Source organism: Heterodontus francisci, chromosome 19 (assembly GCF_036365525.1).
Source record: "Heterodontus francisci isolate sHetFra1 chromosome 19, sHetFra1.hap1, whole genome shotgun sequence".
Lineage (NCBI taxonomy): Eukaryota > Metazoa > Chordata > Chondrichthyes > Heterodontiformes > Heterodontidae > Heterodontus > Heterodontus francisci.
Window position 1 is genome coordinate 89,910,316 of NC_090389.1, and position 19,309 is coordinate 89,929,624.

At 43.9% G+C, this 19,309-nt stretch overlaps 1 protein-coding gene across 4 annotated transcripts in view; it reads left to right on the forward strand.

Moving 5' to 3' along the window:
• Positions 1 to 18,502, forward strand: part of klf15 (Kruppel like factor 15) — a 27,268-nt gene extending 8,766 nt beyond the window's left edge. For 3 of the 4 annotated variants that reach the window (XR_010977000.1, XR_010976999.1, XR_010977001.1), the window contains 3 exons: positions 575 to 1,699; positions 3,763 to 5,848; positions 12,506 to 12,565. Coding sequence is in view for 1 of the 4 variants with exons in the window: in XM_068052199.1 (XP_067908300.1) it covers positions 669 to 1,699; positions 12,506 to 12,674 (1,200 nt within the window). In the remaining 3 variants the exon portion in view is untranslated. Of the gene's footprint in view, positions 1 to 574; positions 1,700 to 3,762; positions 5,849 to 12,505 lie in introns of all 4 variants that reach the window. The other variant, XM_068052199.1, reaches the window with a different exon arrangement.
• Positions 18,503 to 19,309: the final 807 nt, after the last annotated feature.

Here is a 19,309-nt window from a genome sequence, read left to right on the forward strand (position 1 = left end):
TCATAGAAAGCTATAAAATTCTAACAGGACTTGACAGGGTAGATGCAGGAAGGATGTTCCCAATGGTGGGGGAGTCCAGACCCAGGTGTCACAGTCTAAGGATACGGGGTAAACCTTTCAGGACTGGGATGAGGAGAAACTTCTTCACCCAGAGAGTGGTGAGCCTGTGGAATTCACGACCACAGAAAGCAGTTGAGGCCAAAACATTGTATGTTTTCAAGAAGAAGTCAGATATAGCTCTTGGGTCTAAAGGGATCAATGGGTATGGGGCGAAAGCGGGAACAGGCTACTGAGTTGGATGATCAGCCATGATCATAATGAATGGCAGAGCAGGCTCGAAGGGCCAAATGGCCTACTCCTGCTCCTATTTTCTATGTTTCTATGTTAACCTGTGCTGTACCTGTCCTGGGAGTGTTTGATGGGGACAGTGTAGAGGGATCTTTACTCTGTATCTAACCTGTTTTGTACTTGCCTTTAATGAACATAAACAATTTGAAAGAGTTAAGTGCAATTCAGAGGTGACTCTATTGTATAGTTGCTGAAATGTAAATATGAACACTCTTGTGTTTATCAGGAGTTGTGCCCGCTTGGACCCAGACAGCAGGAGATCTGAGGTCATCAGTCACTGACCCTCATCACTCTTCAAAGTATTTGAATAGCAAACTGCAATGGTGGACCACCTGCTCGCTACTAAAGAAAGCTTTGTGTCAATGAGCCCCCCTGTGGGTTACCTTAGCGACATGGTGATGGACAGCAGGGGCTACCAGATGCTGCCGTCTCCCCTCTCTGATGATGATAGCGACTGTTCCAGCTCCCGCTCCTGCTCCAGCCCTGACTCCTTGGTGCTAAGCTCCAGCTACAAGAGCACATTGAGCAATGAGAGCAGAGACAGCATCATAGATTACCTGCTTTCCCAGGCTTCCATTGGGAACTTCCCAACTCCGTGTTGGGGCAGGAAGGATTGTCATTCAATTGTCAAGGAGGAAACTCCAGAATTTCCCAATTTTGGGACAGCGATGGAGGATATGGGGTCATTCCAGCCTACTCTAGAAGAAATTGAGGAATTCCTTGAGGAGAACATGAACATGGACTCAAAGGGTGAGCTCAAAAGTGAGGCACAGGAATTGAAAAATGGGGATGTGGGATCAGCAAGCATGGTGCAGGAGAAAGACCAAATAAAAGCAGGCCCCATGCAACCGAAATATGAACAGACCAGCAAAACAAAAAATGCAAGGAGTACTGAAGAGGCATTGAAGGTTGAAGGCACCATCCCAGTTATTCTTCAACTACAACCCATTGAGGTGAAGCAAGAACACAACAGTGTCGTTAGCCCACAGCCTCAGGTAGACCTGAAAATTGCACAGCTCCTCGTCAACATTCAGGGACAAACATTCACCCTCGTGCCTCAACTCGTGCAGTCATCCAGTCTGAGCTGCTCACGTCAGTTTGTTCGGATTGCACCAGTTCCCATAGCTGCCAAGCCCATGGCTGGAGTTGTTGACAGTTCCCAGGGCCAAGGTGGGACCCTCCTGGGCCAGAAGTTTCAAAAGGGACCCCCGGCAGAACTGCTTAAGATGCACAAGTGCACATTTCCAGGATGCACCAAGGTGTATGCTAAGAGCAGCCACTTGAAAGCTCACTTAAGGAGACACACTGGAGAAAAGCCATTCGCCTGCACTTGGCCAGGATGTGGCTGGAGGTCAGTTGAAAATTCTGTTGATGTAAAAGAAAAACAAAGAACTTATATTTATATAGTCAAGACATCCCAAAGTGCTTTACAGCCAATAAAATAATTTACTCACCGCAAGCTCCCACAAACAGCAATGTGATAATGAGTAGATCGTCTGTTTTTGTTTGAGGGATATATATTGACCCCAGGAGACCACGGAAAACTCCCCTGCTCTTCTTCCAAATAGTGGCCATGGGATCTTTTACATCCACTTTAGAGGGCAGACATGGCCTTGGTTTAATGTCTAATCAAAAGGAATACGTTTGATAGTGCAGCACTCCGTCAGTAATGCACTGGAAAGTTTGTCCACATTGTGATGCTCAAGTCTCTGGAGTAGAACCTTAACCCACTACCTTGTGACTCAGGTGAGAGAATGCTATCCACTGAGTCATGGCCGACACAAATTGTGAGATCAAGATCCAAAGAAATGAGATGTTAAACCGAGGAGCCACCTGCCCTCTCAGTTGGATGTTAAAGACCATTCGAATACTATTTTGAAGAGCTCGGGAGCTCATCCTGCTGTTCTTGGCCAGCACTCATCCCTCAATCAACATCACTAAAATGGATGGTTTGGTCATTTTATGTCATTGTTATTTGTGGGAGCTTCCTGTGTGCAAATTGGCTGCTGCATTTCATAGAATCCTAGAATTTTAAAGTACGGCAGGAGGCCATTCAGCCCATCATGTCTGCATCGGCTGACAAGGAGCCATCTAGCTTAATCCCACTTTCCAGCTCTTGGTCCATGCACCTCAAGTTATGAAGGTTTCTGTCTCTACCACCCTTTCAGGCAGTGAGTTCCAAACCCCCACCACCCTCTGGGGGAAAGACTTTCCCCTCAAATCCCCTTTAAACCTCCTACCTCTTACCCTAAATCGATGTCCCCTGATTATAGATCCCACAACTAAGGGGAATTGGGCCTTCCTATCCACTCTATCGAGACTCCTCATAATTTTACACACTGCGCACAGTGGTGCAGTGGTTAGCACCGCAGCCTCACAGCTCCAGGGACCCGGGTTCGATTCCGGGTACTGCCTGTGTGGAGTTTGCAAGTTCTCCCTGTGACCGCGTGGGTTTTCTCCGGGTGCTCCGGTTTCCTCCCACATGCCAAAGACTTGCAGGTTGATAGGTAAATTGGCTATTAGCAATTGCCCCTAGTATAGGTAGGTTGTAGGGAAAAATAGGGACAGGTGGGGATGTGGTAGGAATATGGAATTAGTGTAGGATTAGTATAAATGGGTGGTTGATGGTCGGCACAGACTCGGTGGGCCGAAGGGCCTGTTTCAGTGTTGTATAACTAAACTAAACTCAATTAAATCTCCCCTCCTCTGTTCCAAAGTAAACAACCCCAGCCAATCCAATCTTTCCTCATAACTAAAATTCTCCAGTCCAGGCAACATCCTTGTAAATCTCATCTGTACCCTCTCTGGTGCAATCACATCTTTCCTATAGTGCAGTGAGCAGAACTGCACACTGTGGCCTAACCAGTGTTTTATACAGTTCCAGCATAACTTCCCTGCCGTTATATTCTATGTCCTGGCTAATAAAGGCAAGTCTCCCATATGCCTTCTTGACCACCTTTGTTCTAATTCTAATTCTGGCCTCTTGTGCATCCTTGATTTTAATTGCTCCACCATTGGTGGCCACACTTTCAGTTGCCTAGGCCCCAAGCTCTGGAATACCTTCCCTTCAGCTCTGCGCCTCTCTGCTTTCCTCCTTTTAGACACCCCTTAAAGCTCGGCATCAAACTTTGTTTTATAATGCTCCTGTGAAGCATCTTGGGATGATTTATTACATTAAAGGTGTGATATTAAAAAGAAGTTTCTGTTATCTACTTGTCCAGCCACCTTCAGGGATCTGTGGACATGCACTCCAGGGTCCCTCTGTTCCTCGACACTTCTCAGTATCCGATCATTTATTGTGTATTCTCTTGCCTTGTTAGCCTTCCCCAAATGCATTATCTCACACTTCACTGGATTGAATTCCATTTGCCACTGTTCCGCCCACCCGACTAATCCATTGATTTCTTCCTGCAGGCTACAGCTACAGGCTACAGCTTTCTTCTTCATTATCAACTACACGGCCAATTTTTGTATCATCTTCAAACTTCTTAATCATACCCCCTATATTCAAGACAAATCATTGATATATACCACAAAAAGCAAGGGGCCCAGTACTGAGCCCTGCGGAACTCCACTGGAAACAGTCCTCCAGTCATAAAAACACCCATCGACCATTACCCTTTGCTTCCTGCCTCTGAGTCAGTTTTGAATCTAACTTGTCACTTTGCCTTGGATCCCATGGGCTTTTACCTTTGTGACCAGTCAGCCATGTGGGACTTTATCAAAAGCCTTGCTAAAATCCATATAAACTACATCAAATGCACTCCCCTCATCGACCTTCCTTTTTACCTCCTCAAAAAATTCAATCATGTTAGTCAGACACAACCTTCCCTTAACAACTCTATGCTGACTGTCTTTGATTAATCTAAATGAATATTTATCCTGTCCTTCAGAATTTTTTCCAATAATTTCCCACCACCAAGGTTAGCCTGACTGTCCTGTAATTACTCGATCTATCCCTTTTTCAACAATGGTACAACATTAGCTGTCCTCCAGTCCTCTGGCACTACACCTGTAGCCGGAGCCGATTAGAAAATGGTAGTCAGAGCCTCTATTATTTGTTCTCTTGCTTCCTTTAACAGCCTAGGATACTAAATCTGGGCCTGGGGATGTATTCACTTTCAAAGATGTTAAACTCTTTAATAATTCCTCTATCACTATGTTAATTTCATCTAACATTTCACACTCCTCCTCCCTGATTACAATTTCTGTATTGTCCCTCTCTTTTGTGAAAACAGATGCAAAGTATTCATGATGAACCATACCCACATCCTCCCCCTCCAGCCACAAGTTACCCTTATGGTTCCTAAGAGGCCTTACTCTTTCTTTTATTTATCCTCTTGCTGTTTATGTATTGATAAAACAATCTTTTGGTTTTCCTTGATTTTACTTGCCAATATTTTTACATGCTCTCTCTTTGCTTTCCTAATTTTCTTTTTAATTTCACTCCTACATGTTTTATACTCCAGGTTTTCAGCAGCATTGAGCCCTCAGTATGTGTCACAAGCTTCCTTTTTTACTTTATCCTCTCCTATAAGCCCCTTGACGTCCAAGGGGCTTGGGATTTGTTAGCCCCACTCTTTTTCTTTAAGGGCACTTTCCTTGAATGCCTCCCACTGATCTGGCACTGATTTACCTTCAAGTAGCTGTTTCCAGTCCACTTTACCTATATCACATCTCAGCTTAGTAAAATTAGCTTTTCCTCAATTGAGAACTTCTATTCCTGGTATGTCTTTGTCCTTTTCCATAACTACCCTAAATCTAACTGAATTATGATCACTTCCACCAAAGTGCTCCCCAACTGAAACCCCTTCCACCTGCCCAGCTTCATTCCCTAAAACGAAGTCCCAAACCGTGCCCTCTCTTGCTGGGCTTGCACTTCTTCTTCTTCTTCTTTGGCCTCCTTGTCTCGAGAAACAATGGGTAAGCGCCTGGAGGTGGTCAGTGGTTTGTGAAGCAGCGCCTGGAGTGGCGATAAAGGCCAATTCTAGAGTGACAGACTCTTCCTCAGTTGCTGCAGATAAAATTGGTTGTCAGGGCTGTTACTCAGTTGGCTCTCCCCTTGCCAACTGCTAAGTCTCTTTGACTCACCACTCTTTAACCCCACCTTTATGGCTGTCCGCCAGCTCTGGCGATCACTGGCAACTGACTCCCACGACTTCTGATCAAGTCACAGGACTTCATGTCGCATTTGCAGATGTCTTTAAAGCCGAGACATGGATGGCCGGTGGGTCTGATACCAGTGACGAGCTCGCTGTACAATGTGTCTTTGGGGATCCTGCCATCTTACCTGCGGCTCACATGGCCAAGCCATCTCAAGCGCCGCTGACTCAGTAGGGTGTATATGCTGGGGATGTTGGCCGCCTCGAGGACTTCTGTGTTGGAAATGCGGTCCTGCCACCTGATGCCAAGTATTCTCCGGAGGCAGCGAAGATGGAATGAATTGAGATGTCGTTCTTGGCTGACATACGTTGTCCAGGCCTCGCTGCCATAGAGCAAGGTACTGAGGACACAGGCTTGATACACTCTGACTTTTGTGTTCCGTGTCAGTGCGCCAATTCCCACACTCTCTTGGCCAGTCTGGACATAGCAGTGGAAGCCTTTCCCATGCGCTTGTTGATTTCTGCATTGAGAGACAGGTTACTGGTGATAGTTGAGCCCAGGTAGGTGAACTCTTGAACCACTTCCAGTGCGTGGTCGCCGTGGGCTTGCTACGTACCTGCTAAAAAAAATTCTCTGGAATGCATGTTAAGAGTTCGTCACCCTCTGTGCCTTTCACACCAATTCTCTCCCAGTTAATATTTGGGTAGTTGAAATCCCCACTATTACTGCCCTATTGGTTTTGCACTTCTCAGAGATTTGCCTACATATCTGCTCTTCTATCTCCCTCTGACTGTTTGGGGGTCTTTAGCATACTCATAGTAATGTGATTGCCACCGTCTTTGTTCTTCAGTTCAACTCATGGCCACATTCGATGATTCTTCTACCATATCATCCTTCTTCACAGCTGTAACCATTTCTTTAATTAATATTGTGACCCCTCCTTCCTTTTTATCCCCCTTTATATCTTGTCTGAAAACCCTGTAACCAGGAATGTTGAGCTGCTGTTCCTGTCCTTCTGTTAGCCATGTCTCAGTAATAGCTATGATATCACACTCCCACGTGTCAATCTGTGCACTCAGCTCATCTGCCTGATTCCCTAGATTTCTTGCATTGAAGTATAGACCATTTAGCCCCGCCAAACTCCCCTTGTTGTCTATTTTCTAGTCTTTGTTTCCTCTGCCTTCCAAACACGCTTCCTAATTTTCTGCCTTCCATTTCCAACTTTTCTTCTCTCCGTTCCAAATCTACTCTCAGGTTCCCAACCCCCTGCTAAGCGAGTTTAAACCCTCCCCAACAGCACGAGCAAAACCCCCTGTGAGGATATTGGTCCCGGTCCTGTTGAAGTGCACCCTGTCCGGCTTGTACAGGTCCCACCTCCCCCAGAAGCAGTCTCAATGCCTCAGGAATCTAAAGCCCTCCCTCCTGCACCATCTCTCCAGCTGCATATTCATCAGCTCTGTCTTCCTATTTCTGGTCTCTCTTGCTTGTGACACTGGGAGTAATCTGGAAATAATTACCTTTTGAGATCCGACATTGTAACAGTAACTAAACATTGAAAAAGTACTTCTCTGGCTGTGAGGCATTTTGGGATGTTTGGAGACTGTGGAAAGTGCAATAGAAATACAAATCCTTCTTTCTTCATAGCAGAGATTTCCCACTTTTGCTTTCCTGACACATGTTGGGAAAATTGCATAATCCCAGCTGGTGACTTTCATTAGCGGACAGAAAATCAGAGGCCAAGAGGCATAAGAAATGGAAAAATGTTGCTCTGGTTCCCAGATTGACAGGGATACAACGTGATCTGAGAAATTACCAGTAATGAAGACAGACTTGGGAAGGGAAATGGGAACAGAGTGGGTAAATGTGATTGGGAGAGTTTACAAAAAAAAGAGCAAAGAACAAAGAAAGTTACAGCACAGGAACAGGCCCTTCGGCCCTCCAAGCCTACGCCGATCCAAATCCTCTATCTAAACCTGTCGCCTATTTTCTAAGGGTCTGTATCTCTTTCCTTCCTGCCCATTCATGTATCTGTCTAGATACATCTTAAAAGACGCTATCGTGCCCGCGTCTACCACCTCCGCTGGCAAAGCGTTCCATGCACCCACCACCCTCTGCGTAAAGAAATTTCCACGCATATCCCCCCTAAACTTTTCCCCTTTCACTTTGAACTCGTGTCCCCTTGTAATTGAATCCCCCACTCTGGGAAAAAGCTTCTTGCTATCCACTCTGTCTATACCTCTCATGATTTTGTACACCTCAATCAGGTCCCCCCTCAACCTCCGGCTTTCTAATGAAAATAATCCTAATCTACTCAACCTCTCTTCATAGCTAGCGCCCTCCATACCAGGCAACATCCTGGTGAATCTCCTCTGCACCCTCTCCAAAGCATCCACATCCTTTTGGTAATGTGGCGACCAGAACTGCACGCAGTATTCCAAATGTGGCCGAACCAAAGTCCTATACAACTGTAACATGACCTGCCAACTCTTGTACTCAATACCCCGTCCGATGAAGGAAAGCATGCCGTATGCCTTCTTGACCACTCTATTGACCTGCGTTGCCACCTTCAGGGAACAATGGACCTGAACACCCAAATCTCTCTGTACATCAATTTTCCCCAGGACTTTTCCAAGTCTGTTTTAAAGATCAACTGATCACTCACAATCCAGAATGAGGCCACTTAATATTTCTTCATTTTATGGCACAGGTACCTAAAAAGGAAACGTTTAGCTCAGACAAATGTGGGTCCATTACAGACAGAGTCAGGAGAATTTATAATGGGAAATAGAGAAATAGCAGAGAAGCTGAATTTTATTTATTTAGAGATATGGCACTGAAACAGGCCCTTCAGCCCACCAAGACTGTGCCGACCAAGAACCACCCATTTATACTAACCCTACAGAAATCCCATATTCCCTACCACCTACCTACACTAGGGGCAATTTACAATGGCCAATTTACCTATCAGCTGCCAGTCTTTGGCGGTGGGAGGAAACCGGAGCACCCGGCGAAAACCCACACGGTCACAGGGAGTACTTGCAAACTCCGCACAGGAAGTACCCAGAATTGAACCCGGGTCCCTGGAGTTGTGAGGCTGCAGTACTAACCACTGCGCCACTGTGCCGCCCATGATTACTTTGTGTCTGACTTCACTGAGGAAGATACAAGAAATCTCCCAGAATTGGAGATCCAAGGATTAGGGGGAATGAGGAATTGAAGGAAATTAGTATTAGTTAAAAGGTTGTATTGGAGAAATTAATGGGGCTGAAGGTTGATAAGTCCCCAGGACCTGATATTCTACATCCCAAAGTGTTGAAAGAGGTCACTATGGAGATAGTGGATGCATTGGTGATCATCTTCCAAAATTCTATAGATTCTGGAGCAGTTCCTGCAGATTGGAAGGTCGCAAATATCACCCCACTATTTAAGAAGGGAGGGAGAGGGAAAGCAGGGAATTACAGACCTGTTAGCCTTACATCAGTCATTGGGAAAATGCTAGAATCTATTCTAAAGGATGTGATAAATGGACACTTGGATAATAATGATCTGATTGAGCATAGTCAACATGGATTTATGAATGGGAAATCATGTTTGATGAACATGTTGCAGTTTTTTGAGGATGTTACTAACAGAATTGATAAAGGAGAGTCAGTGGACGTGGTATACTTGGATTTTCAGAAGGCTTTTGATAAAGTCCCCCACAGGAGGTTGGTTAGCAAAATTAAAGCACATGGGATAGGAGGTAATATACTGGCATGGATTAAGGATTGGTTAACAGGCAGAAAACAGAGAGTAGGAATAAACGAGTCATTCTCACATTGGCAGGCTGTGACTAGTGGGGTACCGCAGGGATCAGTGCTTGGGCCCCAGCTGTTCACAATATATATCAATGATTTGGATGTGGGGCCCATATGTAATATTTCCAAGTTCACGGATGACACAAAACTAGGTGGGAATGTGTGTTGTGAGGAAGATGCAAAGCAGCTTCAGATGGATTTGGACAGACCTAGTGAGTGGGCAAGACCATGGCAGATGGAATATAATGTGGAAAAATGTGAGGTTATCCACTTTGGTAGGAGGAATAGATGTGCAGAGTATTTCTTAAATGGTAAGAGATTAGAAAGTGTAGATGTACAAAGGGACCTGGGTGTCCTTGTCAATAAGTCACTGAAAGCTAACATGCAGGTGCAGCAAGCAATTAAGAAGGCTAATGGTATGTTAGCCTTTATCGCAAGAGGATTTGAGCACAGGAGTAGTGAAGTCTTACTTCAATTGTATAGAACCTTGGTTACTGCACCTGGAGTACTGTGTGCAGTTTTGGTCCCCTTACCTTAGGAAGGATATTATTGTCATAGAGGGAGTGCAACGAAGGTTCACCAGACTTGTTCCCGGGATGGCGGGACTGTCCTATGAAGAGAGATTGGGGAAACTGGGCCTGTATTCTCTAGAGTTTCGAAGAATGAGAGATGATCTCATTGAAACCTACAAAATACTTAAAGGGATGGACAGGGTAGATGCAACTAAGATATTTCCCCTGGTTGGAGAGTCTAGAACCAGGGAACACAATTACAAAATAAGGGGGAAGCCACTTCGGACAGAGATGAGGAGAAATTTCTTTACTCAGAGGGTTGTGAATCTTTGGAATTCTCTGCCCCAGAGGGCTGTGGAAGCTCAGTCATTGAGTATGTTTAAAGCAGATTGAGAGATTTCTAAATACCAATGTCAGAAAGGGATCTGAGGATAGTGTGGGGAAAAAGGCATTGAAGTGGATAATCAGTCATGATCGTATTGAATGGTGGAGCAGGCTCGATGGGCTGAATGGCCCACTCATATGTTCCTATGTCTATTCATTTGGAATTCAGTAATCACTTCACAATATGACCTAGATGGATACCAAAGCCTTTGGAGGTGACAAATGCTTTATGGGACACAAAGGTTGAGGGGTGGGGGAGCAAGCTATGGTTGCAGAATGGAGTTGGAAAGATGGATGAATATTTGGGAGTTTTAACTGTTTAGCTTCTGAGCATCAATGAATATTTATACAGCACTTTCTCTCGGGAGATTAGATGCCTGGGGAAGAATCCACAAAAAGGTAGAGTACCGCCAGAACCCTCCGAGATCTCTTCCATTTCTGGCCCCTTAACCCAACTTTGATGACTGTCCTTGCAGCTGCCTGGGCCCTAAGCTTTGGAATTCCCTCCCTGTAGCTCTTTGCCTCTCTGGCTCTCTCTCCTCCTTTAAGACCCTTTTTAAAATCTCGCTGCTTGACCAGGTGTTTGATCACCTACCCTACTCTCTCCTTATGTGGTTCAGGGTTCAATTTCACTTGATTATCACTCCTGTGAAGTGCCTTGGGATGTTTTACTCTGTTAAGGATGTCATAGAAATGTAAGTTGTTGTTGAATGGGAAAAGGGACTCCAGTGCTTTTTAATTGATTTTTTTTTCAGTTCATCAGAAAATGTTTAATCCAGTTTAGGAGTTAGTTGTTCCTGTTCTTTGAAGCTGGAGTACATCATCTTCCTGTAATGGGTTTAGGAGATCTATGCAATGTTCTTCACATTACATCCAACACTTTTCGTGAAAGAAAAAAATGTTGCATTTATGTAGCACCTTTCACAACCTCAGGGTGTCCCAAAATGCTTTATAGCCAATGAAGTACTTTTTGAAGTGTAGTCACTGTTGTAATGTAGGAAATGTGGCAGCCAACTTGTGCACAGCAAGATCCCACAAACAGCAATGTGATAATGACCAGATAATCTGTTTTGTGATATTGGTCAAGGGATAAGTATTGACCAGGGCACTGGGGAGAACTCACCTGCTTTTTTTCAAAATAGTGATGTGGGATTTTTTATGTCCACTTGAGAGGGCAGATAGGGCTTTGGTTTAATGTCACATCCAAAAGATCCAAAATGCAGCACTCCCTTAGTCCTGCCCCTCTGGCAGCACGGCGCTCCCTCAATCCTGCCCCTTAATGAGTGAACGAGACTTGGTATAATTTGGGATATGGGCACCAGAGTTTTGGATGAGCTCAAGTTTATGGCAGTTGGTAGATGGGAGAGCATTGGAATAAAACCAGAAAATGGTGGAAACACTCAGCAGATCTGGCAGTATCTTTGGAGAGAGACAGAGTTAATGTTTCAGGTCCATGACCTTTCATCAGAACGAGAGGAAGTCAGAGATTTCTCACTCCACAGATAGGGCCTGACCTGCTAAGTATTTCCCACATTTTCTGCTTATTTTGGAAATCAGAGATCCAACAGGTTTTAAGCAAGTACAGAGGGAGGGAAAGGGTGGAGGGGAGGAAAGAACAAAATGGAAGGTCTGTTTTAGGGTGGAAGGCAGGAGAGATTAAATGACAAAAAAGAATGATGTTAAAGAGCAAAAGGGAGATGGTAATGAGACATGTAAAGAAACAGGAGAAGATCTAGAGGTGTGTAAATGGCAACCACTTGCACCTGATGACATCACTGCACGCATGCGCAGATGGGTTTTCGAACTGGTACAGGCAAAGAGGGAGCTTTGGCTTACAGGTCCTTTTTGATGACATCACCATCATCTTTGTGCACACGCACATTTCGCTCAACTGCAACGAAAGCTTTCATTTTGGCATCAGGAGTTACCGTTACCTTCACTATTCCCCTTGTAGACGCACTGCTCCATCTGGGAGCCTAGGTTGGTGGTGCCGAGTAGGGTAGGAGCAACGAGAAATTCGAGGATATCCTCTTCCTTCATCTGCAGTACATCGAACAGGCTCGAGAGCCTGAATGGCCTCCTCCTGCTCTGTGGTGTGATGAATTTTACTTTCAACATAGTGAAGATGCAGGGAGTGCATAGATTGGAACAGTTAGGACAATGGAGAGGAGAGCATTGACAAGGGTGGCATTGACATAAATAAACAAGAGGTTTTGACAGAGTTTAATCAAAGCATATTTCCTTAAATCTTACATTATAACTCTTGCATTGTAAAACTGGACACTGGGAAGAGGAGATGATTGACCATTAGTGGGTCAATGGTGGTGGATAATTGTCCAATCTGTTGATACTTTATTTCAGGTTTTCAAGGTCCGATGAGCTGTCTAGACACAGGCGTTCGCACTCCGGAGTCAAACCGTACCAATGTCCAGTTTGTGAAAAGAAATTTGCCCGCAGTGACCACCTGTCCAAACACGTCAAGGTCCATCGGTTCCCCAGGACTGGTCGGACAGTCCGGCCTGCAAACTGACCATCCTGAACACTGACCGGACAGTATCCAAGAACTGCACTTGATTTTGAACTGGGGTTGGGGTGTGTGCAGGTGTTGAGCATGGAAAAACTAGGAGACCTTATAAATTATTTCGAAGCAGAAATGCGCTGTTTTATTCAAGTCCACAACAAACATTCTGCATTTGACCTCTTCCAAGATAAGACTGGCCAGCGTGAACGGGATTAACCCTTTGATTTCAATACTGCTGTGAGGTGATGATCCAAGATGGCCACGTGCAGCTACCAAACAGATTCTTTAACCTCAGGCCTCTGTCCTAGCAACTTCTCTTAAACTATTGCAGCACCAGCCGACTCTGATATGGAAGGGTGTCCGCTGGTTGTGCTCCTCAGGAAAGCTTTTCTCGTTAATCTGCTCAGAAGAATTGGACCTTTTATAAAGTTCATCATTCAACCTGAGGCAAGGTCTCATTTTACCTGGGCTGTAGATTGTGAGAGGGGCACTTTGCAAAGTACACCTGAGATTACCTGCTCGGTTTTGTTGAGCGTGCTGTCAAGAAAATGTGAGCATAAGGCAGCAAAGGTTCATTTTTCTCCCTCAATTTTAAACATGTGGTTTTGTTTTAAGCATACAGGCACATCTTAAATTTGCAGAGCTCTGGGGAAAGAGCAGGGGATTGGGACTAATTGAATAGCTCTTTCAAAGAGCCAGCACAGGCACGATGGGCTGAATAGCCTTCTATGCTGCACAATTCTTTGATCTCGTTATTGTCATGCAGTTGTTCTGATACTGGTCTAGCAGCCTCGAGGTTGTGAGTTTAAAACCTACCCTGGCAACTTGTGAAAGTGAACTCAATAAATCTGGTGATGTGTGGACTGGAACCAGAATGAAAATGATCATGGAAGTTGCCGGGAGGTTTTAAAAAAAGAAAATAGCTGGTCACTACTGCATTTCAACAAGGAACCAATCAGCCTTATCCAGTAGGACTTGCATGCAATTTCAGTGCTAAGTTAAATGACAGTCTTTTAAAAAGAAGGAAGACTTGCATTTCTATAGCACCTTTCACGACCTCAGGACATCTGGAAAAAGTGTGATCATCGTTGTAATGCAGAAAATGCAGCAGCCAATTTGCGCACAGCAAGCTCCCACAAACAGCAATGTGGTAACAACCAAATAATTTGTTATAGTGATGTTGGTTGAGGGATAAATATTTGCCCAGGACACTGGGGGGAACGCCCCTGTTTTCTTGGCTGTGGGATCTTTTACATCCACCTGAGAGGTCAGCTGGGGCCACAATTTACCACCTCATTCAAAAGACAGTACCTCAGACAGTGCAGTGCTCCCTCAGTGCTGCACTAGGAGTGTTGGCCTAGTTTATGGAACTCAAGTCTCTGGTGTGGCACCTGAACCCACAACCTGCTGACTCAGTGGAGAGAGAGTGCCACCACCAAGCTATGGCTGTGACTTAATGGTCCTTCCGAAGTGACTGAGCAAATAATTGCTGGAGGAGAGACTGACTAAATCTTTTCAGCGTAACTCGGGATGGTCAAGAATTGTGGATTTGACCACCTCCCCAAAAATAATAGCAGACTTCATTGGAGTAATCCGCAACAAACCCAAACCTGTTGGGACTCTTGTGCTATTCCCGAATTCCTTCAACACCCGCCCTAGTTAGCACCTCAAAATGTTCCTTCACTGGCCTCTGTCACATCGTAGCATTGTTCTGTTGCCCAGGACACAGGATTGGTTCTCCCAGTCTGCTACTGTGATCGAGTGGTAGGGCTGCTGACAGGTTTGAAGTTGCATTTCTCATTGCCTCTGCCGAATTCGCTCATTCTCACTCACTGTCACTGGGAATTCTACCAAAATCCAGTCAACCAATCAGTTTAATTATTAATCTGTTAAAGCTTCATGTGACCTCTCAGAAACTTTAGATAACAGCATGACTTAAAAATATTCACTTCATTGGCAATGGAGTGCCTTGTACTTGTATCAGGCCTTATCAGGATATCTCAAACACCTTTAAAGTGCCCCACCTAATGTAAGTGACTTTGAAGTGCGTAGACGTGTTATTTAGGTGGATGTGGCTGCAGTTTTGTGCACAGCAGGATCCCAGACACAGCAGTGAGATGAATGACCAGTATTTGATGGTGTTGATTGAGGGAAGAATGGTGGATCACGACAGTTCTCTTCTTCAAAAAGTTCCCAGAAATCTTTAAAGTTCACCAAACTTTGGTCATTGACTTTCCTAGTCTCCCTTCTTTCTACATTTTTATAAAAATATCCAGACACTTAATCCACTTATCATGTTACTTAGTTTTCCAGTATATTGACTATTAAACAAAATAAATGAAGGGCTCGCAATGATCAAAAGCTTCCGAGTGCCCTGAATCTCACTGCAATGTGGCCGGAATTTGTAACTTCATACTTTATGGAGTCATTGGTCATCATAAAATCTTCCTGAGATACTGTTAACCATGACAAGCTGTTTCACCTTGTCCAGAACAGCAGAACCCGAGGACACGGCATGTGCATGAAGGGGTTAAATTCAAAACTAATCTGGGGAATCAATATCTCAGTGAGAGAGTGGTCAATCTATGGAATGGGCTCCCTAGGAAGACAGTAGAGCGGTTAATATTGATTCATTCAAATGTAAATTTGAGAGATTTCTTTCAGAAAATAATATTTTGGGATCCAATATCTGAGTAATTTGAGACATGACGTGTGGTGAGTGGAAAATGCTCGGGAGGAACAGGTGACTGGCTGATGGTTCCCAAAGCTCTCCACTACGGGGGGTTTTCCTCACCTCCTGTCTGGGTCTGTTGTAGACTTATTGATAAGGATTGATCACTGTGATTAGTCAGTAACTCCATTATCATTGTATCAGGGGATTACCAGGATGGTAGAAGGTAAACTCAATAGATCTTGGTCTTTTCTTGTCCAGTAATTACGATGTTCCTGAGGTTGGGAGTTTTAATCTGTTTAATTTAGTTGGATTTTGTCCTTAATGAAGGAGTTAGATGTGCCCTACAATACCACATAGCCTTTAAACTCCAGCCTGGTCCTTAAATTTTTGAAGGCAGTACCAGACAAAGTGACAAGGTTGATCTCGCGATGTAGAGAGTCCTGACAGAAATAGATAACCCTTGTAGACAAAACAATACAAACCTGCCCTGACTTTGAGACAAAACTGTTTCTCTGAGGACCTGTCTCTACGTGAGCCCTGACTATGGTCAGCAACTCTGGTTCAATGTATTCTTGGAGGATTCATCACTTGACCCTCCAATCACCCTGTGCCCCTGCCCTCACCCCTGGCACTCTCCCCATTGGTCTCCCAACATGTCCATCTTCGTAGGGCCCCAACCTCCCACAGCCAATTGGGGAAGCAGAGAGACTGTCTGATTACCTGACTGGATGATTCTTGACTCTCAAAGTCAAACAACCTTTTTCCTTCACATCTTCAACATTTTCATAACTGATAAAAGTGTTAAAAGACAATTACTTTTATTTTAAAGCCCATATCATTTTTATCCTGAGTTTTTTGCTCCCAATAGTGTCCTGGAGATTAAACTTCAATTCCTGGCAGCTATGTTACTGTGGGAGATAGTAGCATAGTGGTAAGAGGCCAAGACTAATGTCCTGGGGATACGAATTCAAATCCCACCACAGCAGCTGGTGGAATTTAAATTCAATTAGTTAATAAAAATCTGGAATTAAAAGCTCATCTTAGTAATAATGACCATAAAACTAACATTGATTGTTGTTTAAAAACCCAACAGGTTCACTAATGTCCTTTAGGGAAGGAAATCTGCTGTCCTTACCTGGTCTGGCCTACATGTGACTCCAGATCCTCAGCAATGTGGTTGACTCTTAACTGCCCTCTGAAATGGCCTAGCAAGCCACGTAGTTGTCAAGGACAATTTGGGATGGGCAACAAATGCTGGCCTTGCCAGTGACACTCACATCCCATGAAAGAATAAACTAATCTCCAGGGGCAATCCTGGAATGTTTGCAACCCCTCACTCTAAGGCCTGACTCCAAACATTATGTGGTTCCTTGTACACCTAAAACATACTTTTCAAATTCGCCAGGTGAGGATCTCATTTAATATACAAAAGCAAAATACCAAGACCAGCTGGAAATCTGAAATAAAAACAGAAAGTGCTGAAAATACTCAGTAGGTCAGGCAGCATCTGTGGAGAGAGAAACAGAGTTAACGTTTCAGATTGTTGACCTTTCATCAGAACTTAACCATTTCATTTGCTTGGTTTGGAAATTGTGTCATCTAAACAACAATTCTGTGGTGTGTTTAGTGAGGTGGTGCTGTAAGCAGTGACACACACAGCTAGAGTCCGGCTGCTGTTTTAGAAACACAGACTCTGCCGTCCATATAGTTAAACTCAGAATCCAATTTCATCTACATTCTGTTGCTGCAATTGACTTATATTTGGAATTGAAAGTGTTGCTGACTCCTTCTTTTCTGGTAAGCAGTGAGGGAAGCTATCTCTTTCGCTTTTTATTAATCTGAGTGGTTTTTGGGTTGGTTATCTGGGTTGGAGAGAAGTTTCTAAATCTAACACCAGACACTGAAAATTTTGCTTTTTAACATAGAATGCAGCTTTTCTTTAAAAGAAAGACTTGCACCTTTCACCACCTCAGAACTTCCCAAAGTGCTTTTATGAAATGCAGTCACTGTTGTAGGAAACATGGCAGCCAATTCGCACACAGCAGGATCCCACAAACAGCAACGTGATAATGACCCAATAATCTGTTTTTTGTGATGTTGATTGAGGGATAAATATTGGTCCCAGGGCACCAGAGAGAACTCCCCTGCTCTTCTCCGAATTAGCGGCCATGAAATCTATTACGTGCACCTGAGAGGGCATACGGGGCCTCAGTTTAACATCTTATCTGAGATATGGTACCTCTGACAGTGCAGCTCTCCCTCAGTACTGCATTGGGAGTATCAGCCTGGATTATGGGTACATATCTCTGGAATGGGGCTTGAACCCACAGCCTGCTGACTCAGGGGTGAGAGAGTGTGCTCCCACTGAAACATGGCAGACACAAACTAGTCAATGCCTCCTGCTTTGGGTGCAGATCTTAAGACTGACGATTAATTTCCATCAGGGCAAAGCACTCTCCTTTTCTGTCTCCGCTATGCCGCCATGCCCTGTCCCCCTACCTTGATCTTTGACCCCTGCACTCTTCTCGTTGGCTGTCCTTATCTCACCATCAGCCCTCTGGCTTAGTTCAGAGCAAACTATTTACAGAACATTTGTCTGGGTGTTACAGTTGCAGAGTGACCATGACTTGTAGTCACATGACTACTTACTGATACTTAACTCATTAGCATACTGAGACCTTAAAGGGACATCACTCTTAAGGTGATCATACAACATCCCCTTTCTTTCCCAGTAACTCCCCCGAATGGGACTCCCTGCAACTTTCACAGTACAAGAATGAGGATTAATTCAGCTCGGACAAGTCCAGGGTCTTTTTGACATTTCAGCTGATTGGTATCCTGATAATAGGTGGAATTCCGTTGTTAATTTAGTAATTTATACATGTGTATGGAAGCAGAGTATATTTTTATATTATATGTTGCAGTGTGTTGATTCTGAGTACATTATTTTTAATGTAATTGGTCTAGTTTGCATCCTATGAATGTGTGTACATATCCTGTATACAGTTAGCTCTTTATATAGTTAAACTATTAGAGATTTCTCACTGATAATGTAAATATTGTGAATGACCCTGCAAAACAGATGCACACAAAGTGATTCTGTATATTTTCTTTGTTCTGTAAAATATATGTGTACTTTTAAAATAAAATAACATTAAATTTAGAGCATGAGAATTTCTGATGAATTGTTTTTTTAAAAAATTGTAATTGTAATTTGTGATGTGTCTGATCAACATAAATGAGATGCATGGAGTTCTACTTGCTGAAGATCTAAAACAGGTTTATTAACAGCTAAACTATTATATACACTACAGAGCAAACTATTTACAGAACATTCGTCCAGGTGTTACAGTTGCAGAATGACCATGGCTTGTAGTCACATGACTACATCCTGGTACTTAACTCATTCGCATATTGAGATCTTAAAGGGACATCACTCTTAAGGTGATCATACAACATCCCCCTTCTTTCCAAAGATAAGTCTTGTATGCTATGAGTAAATTCACATAAAATTAGATGACATCAAAATTAGTTAAACAGGCATAGAGATTGTAAAATTTACAGGTATAAGGATAGGGATTGTGAAATTTACAAATGCAGAGGCTTAAAAGTCCATATATCATTTCGGTGGTTTGACAACTCTTGCTCGGAGAGATTGCGTCTCAGCTGTTGCTGATTTTTCTGAAGTTTCTCCCTCTCTGCATTCAGTTTCTGTTGCTCTGCCTTCAGCCTGCTAACATACTCTGTTGCTTTTCTTAAGAAGATCACATTTGAGGCCTTGTCATTCTTGGAAAGTTCTGGCAACTCATCTCAAAGAACCAATAAGCAATGCTTCAACTCATTCCTCCTCTGCCTCTTCAAGACATTGCTTGTCCTTTGCCTCTCCTCATCCTCCAAGCCTGAAGGCCTGGGACTCAGGGTTGGGGACTCATGGAGGTAGCTGTTCATTCTGGCTCGTTGTGATGCTGGT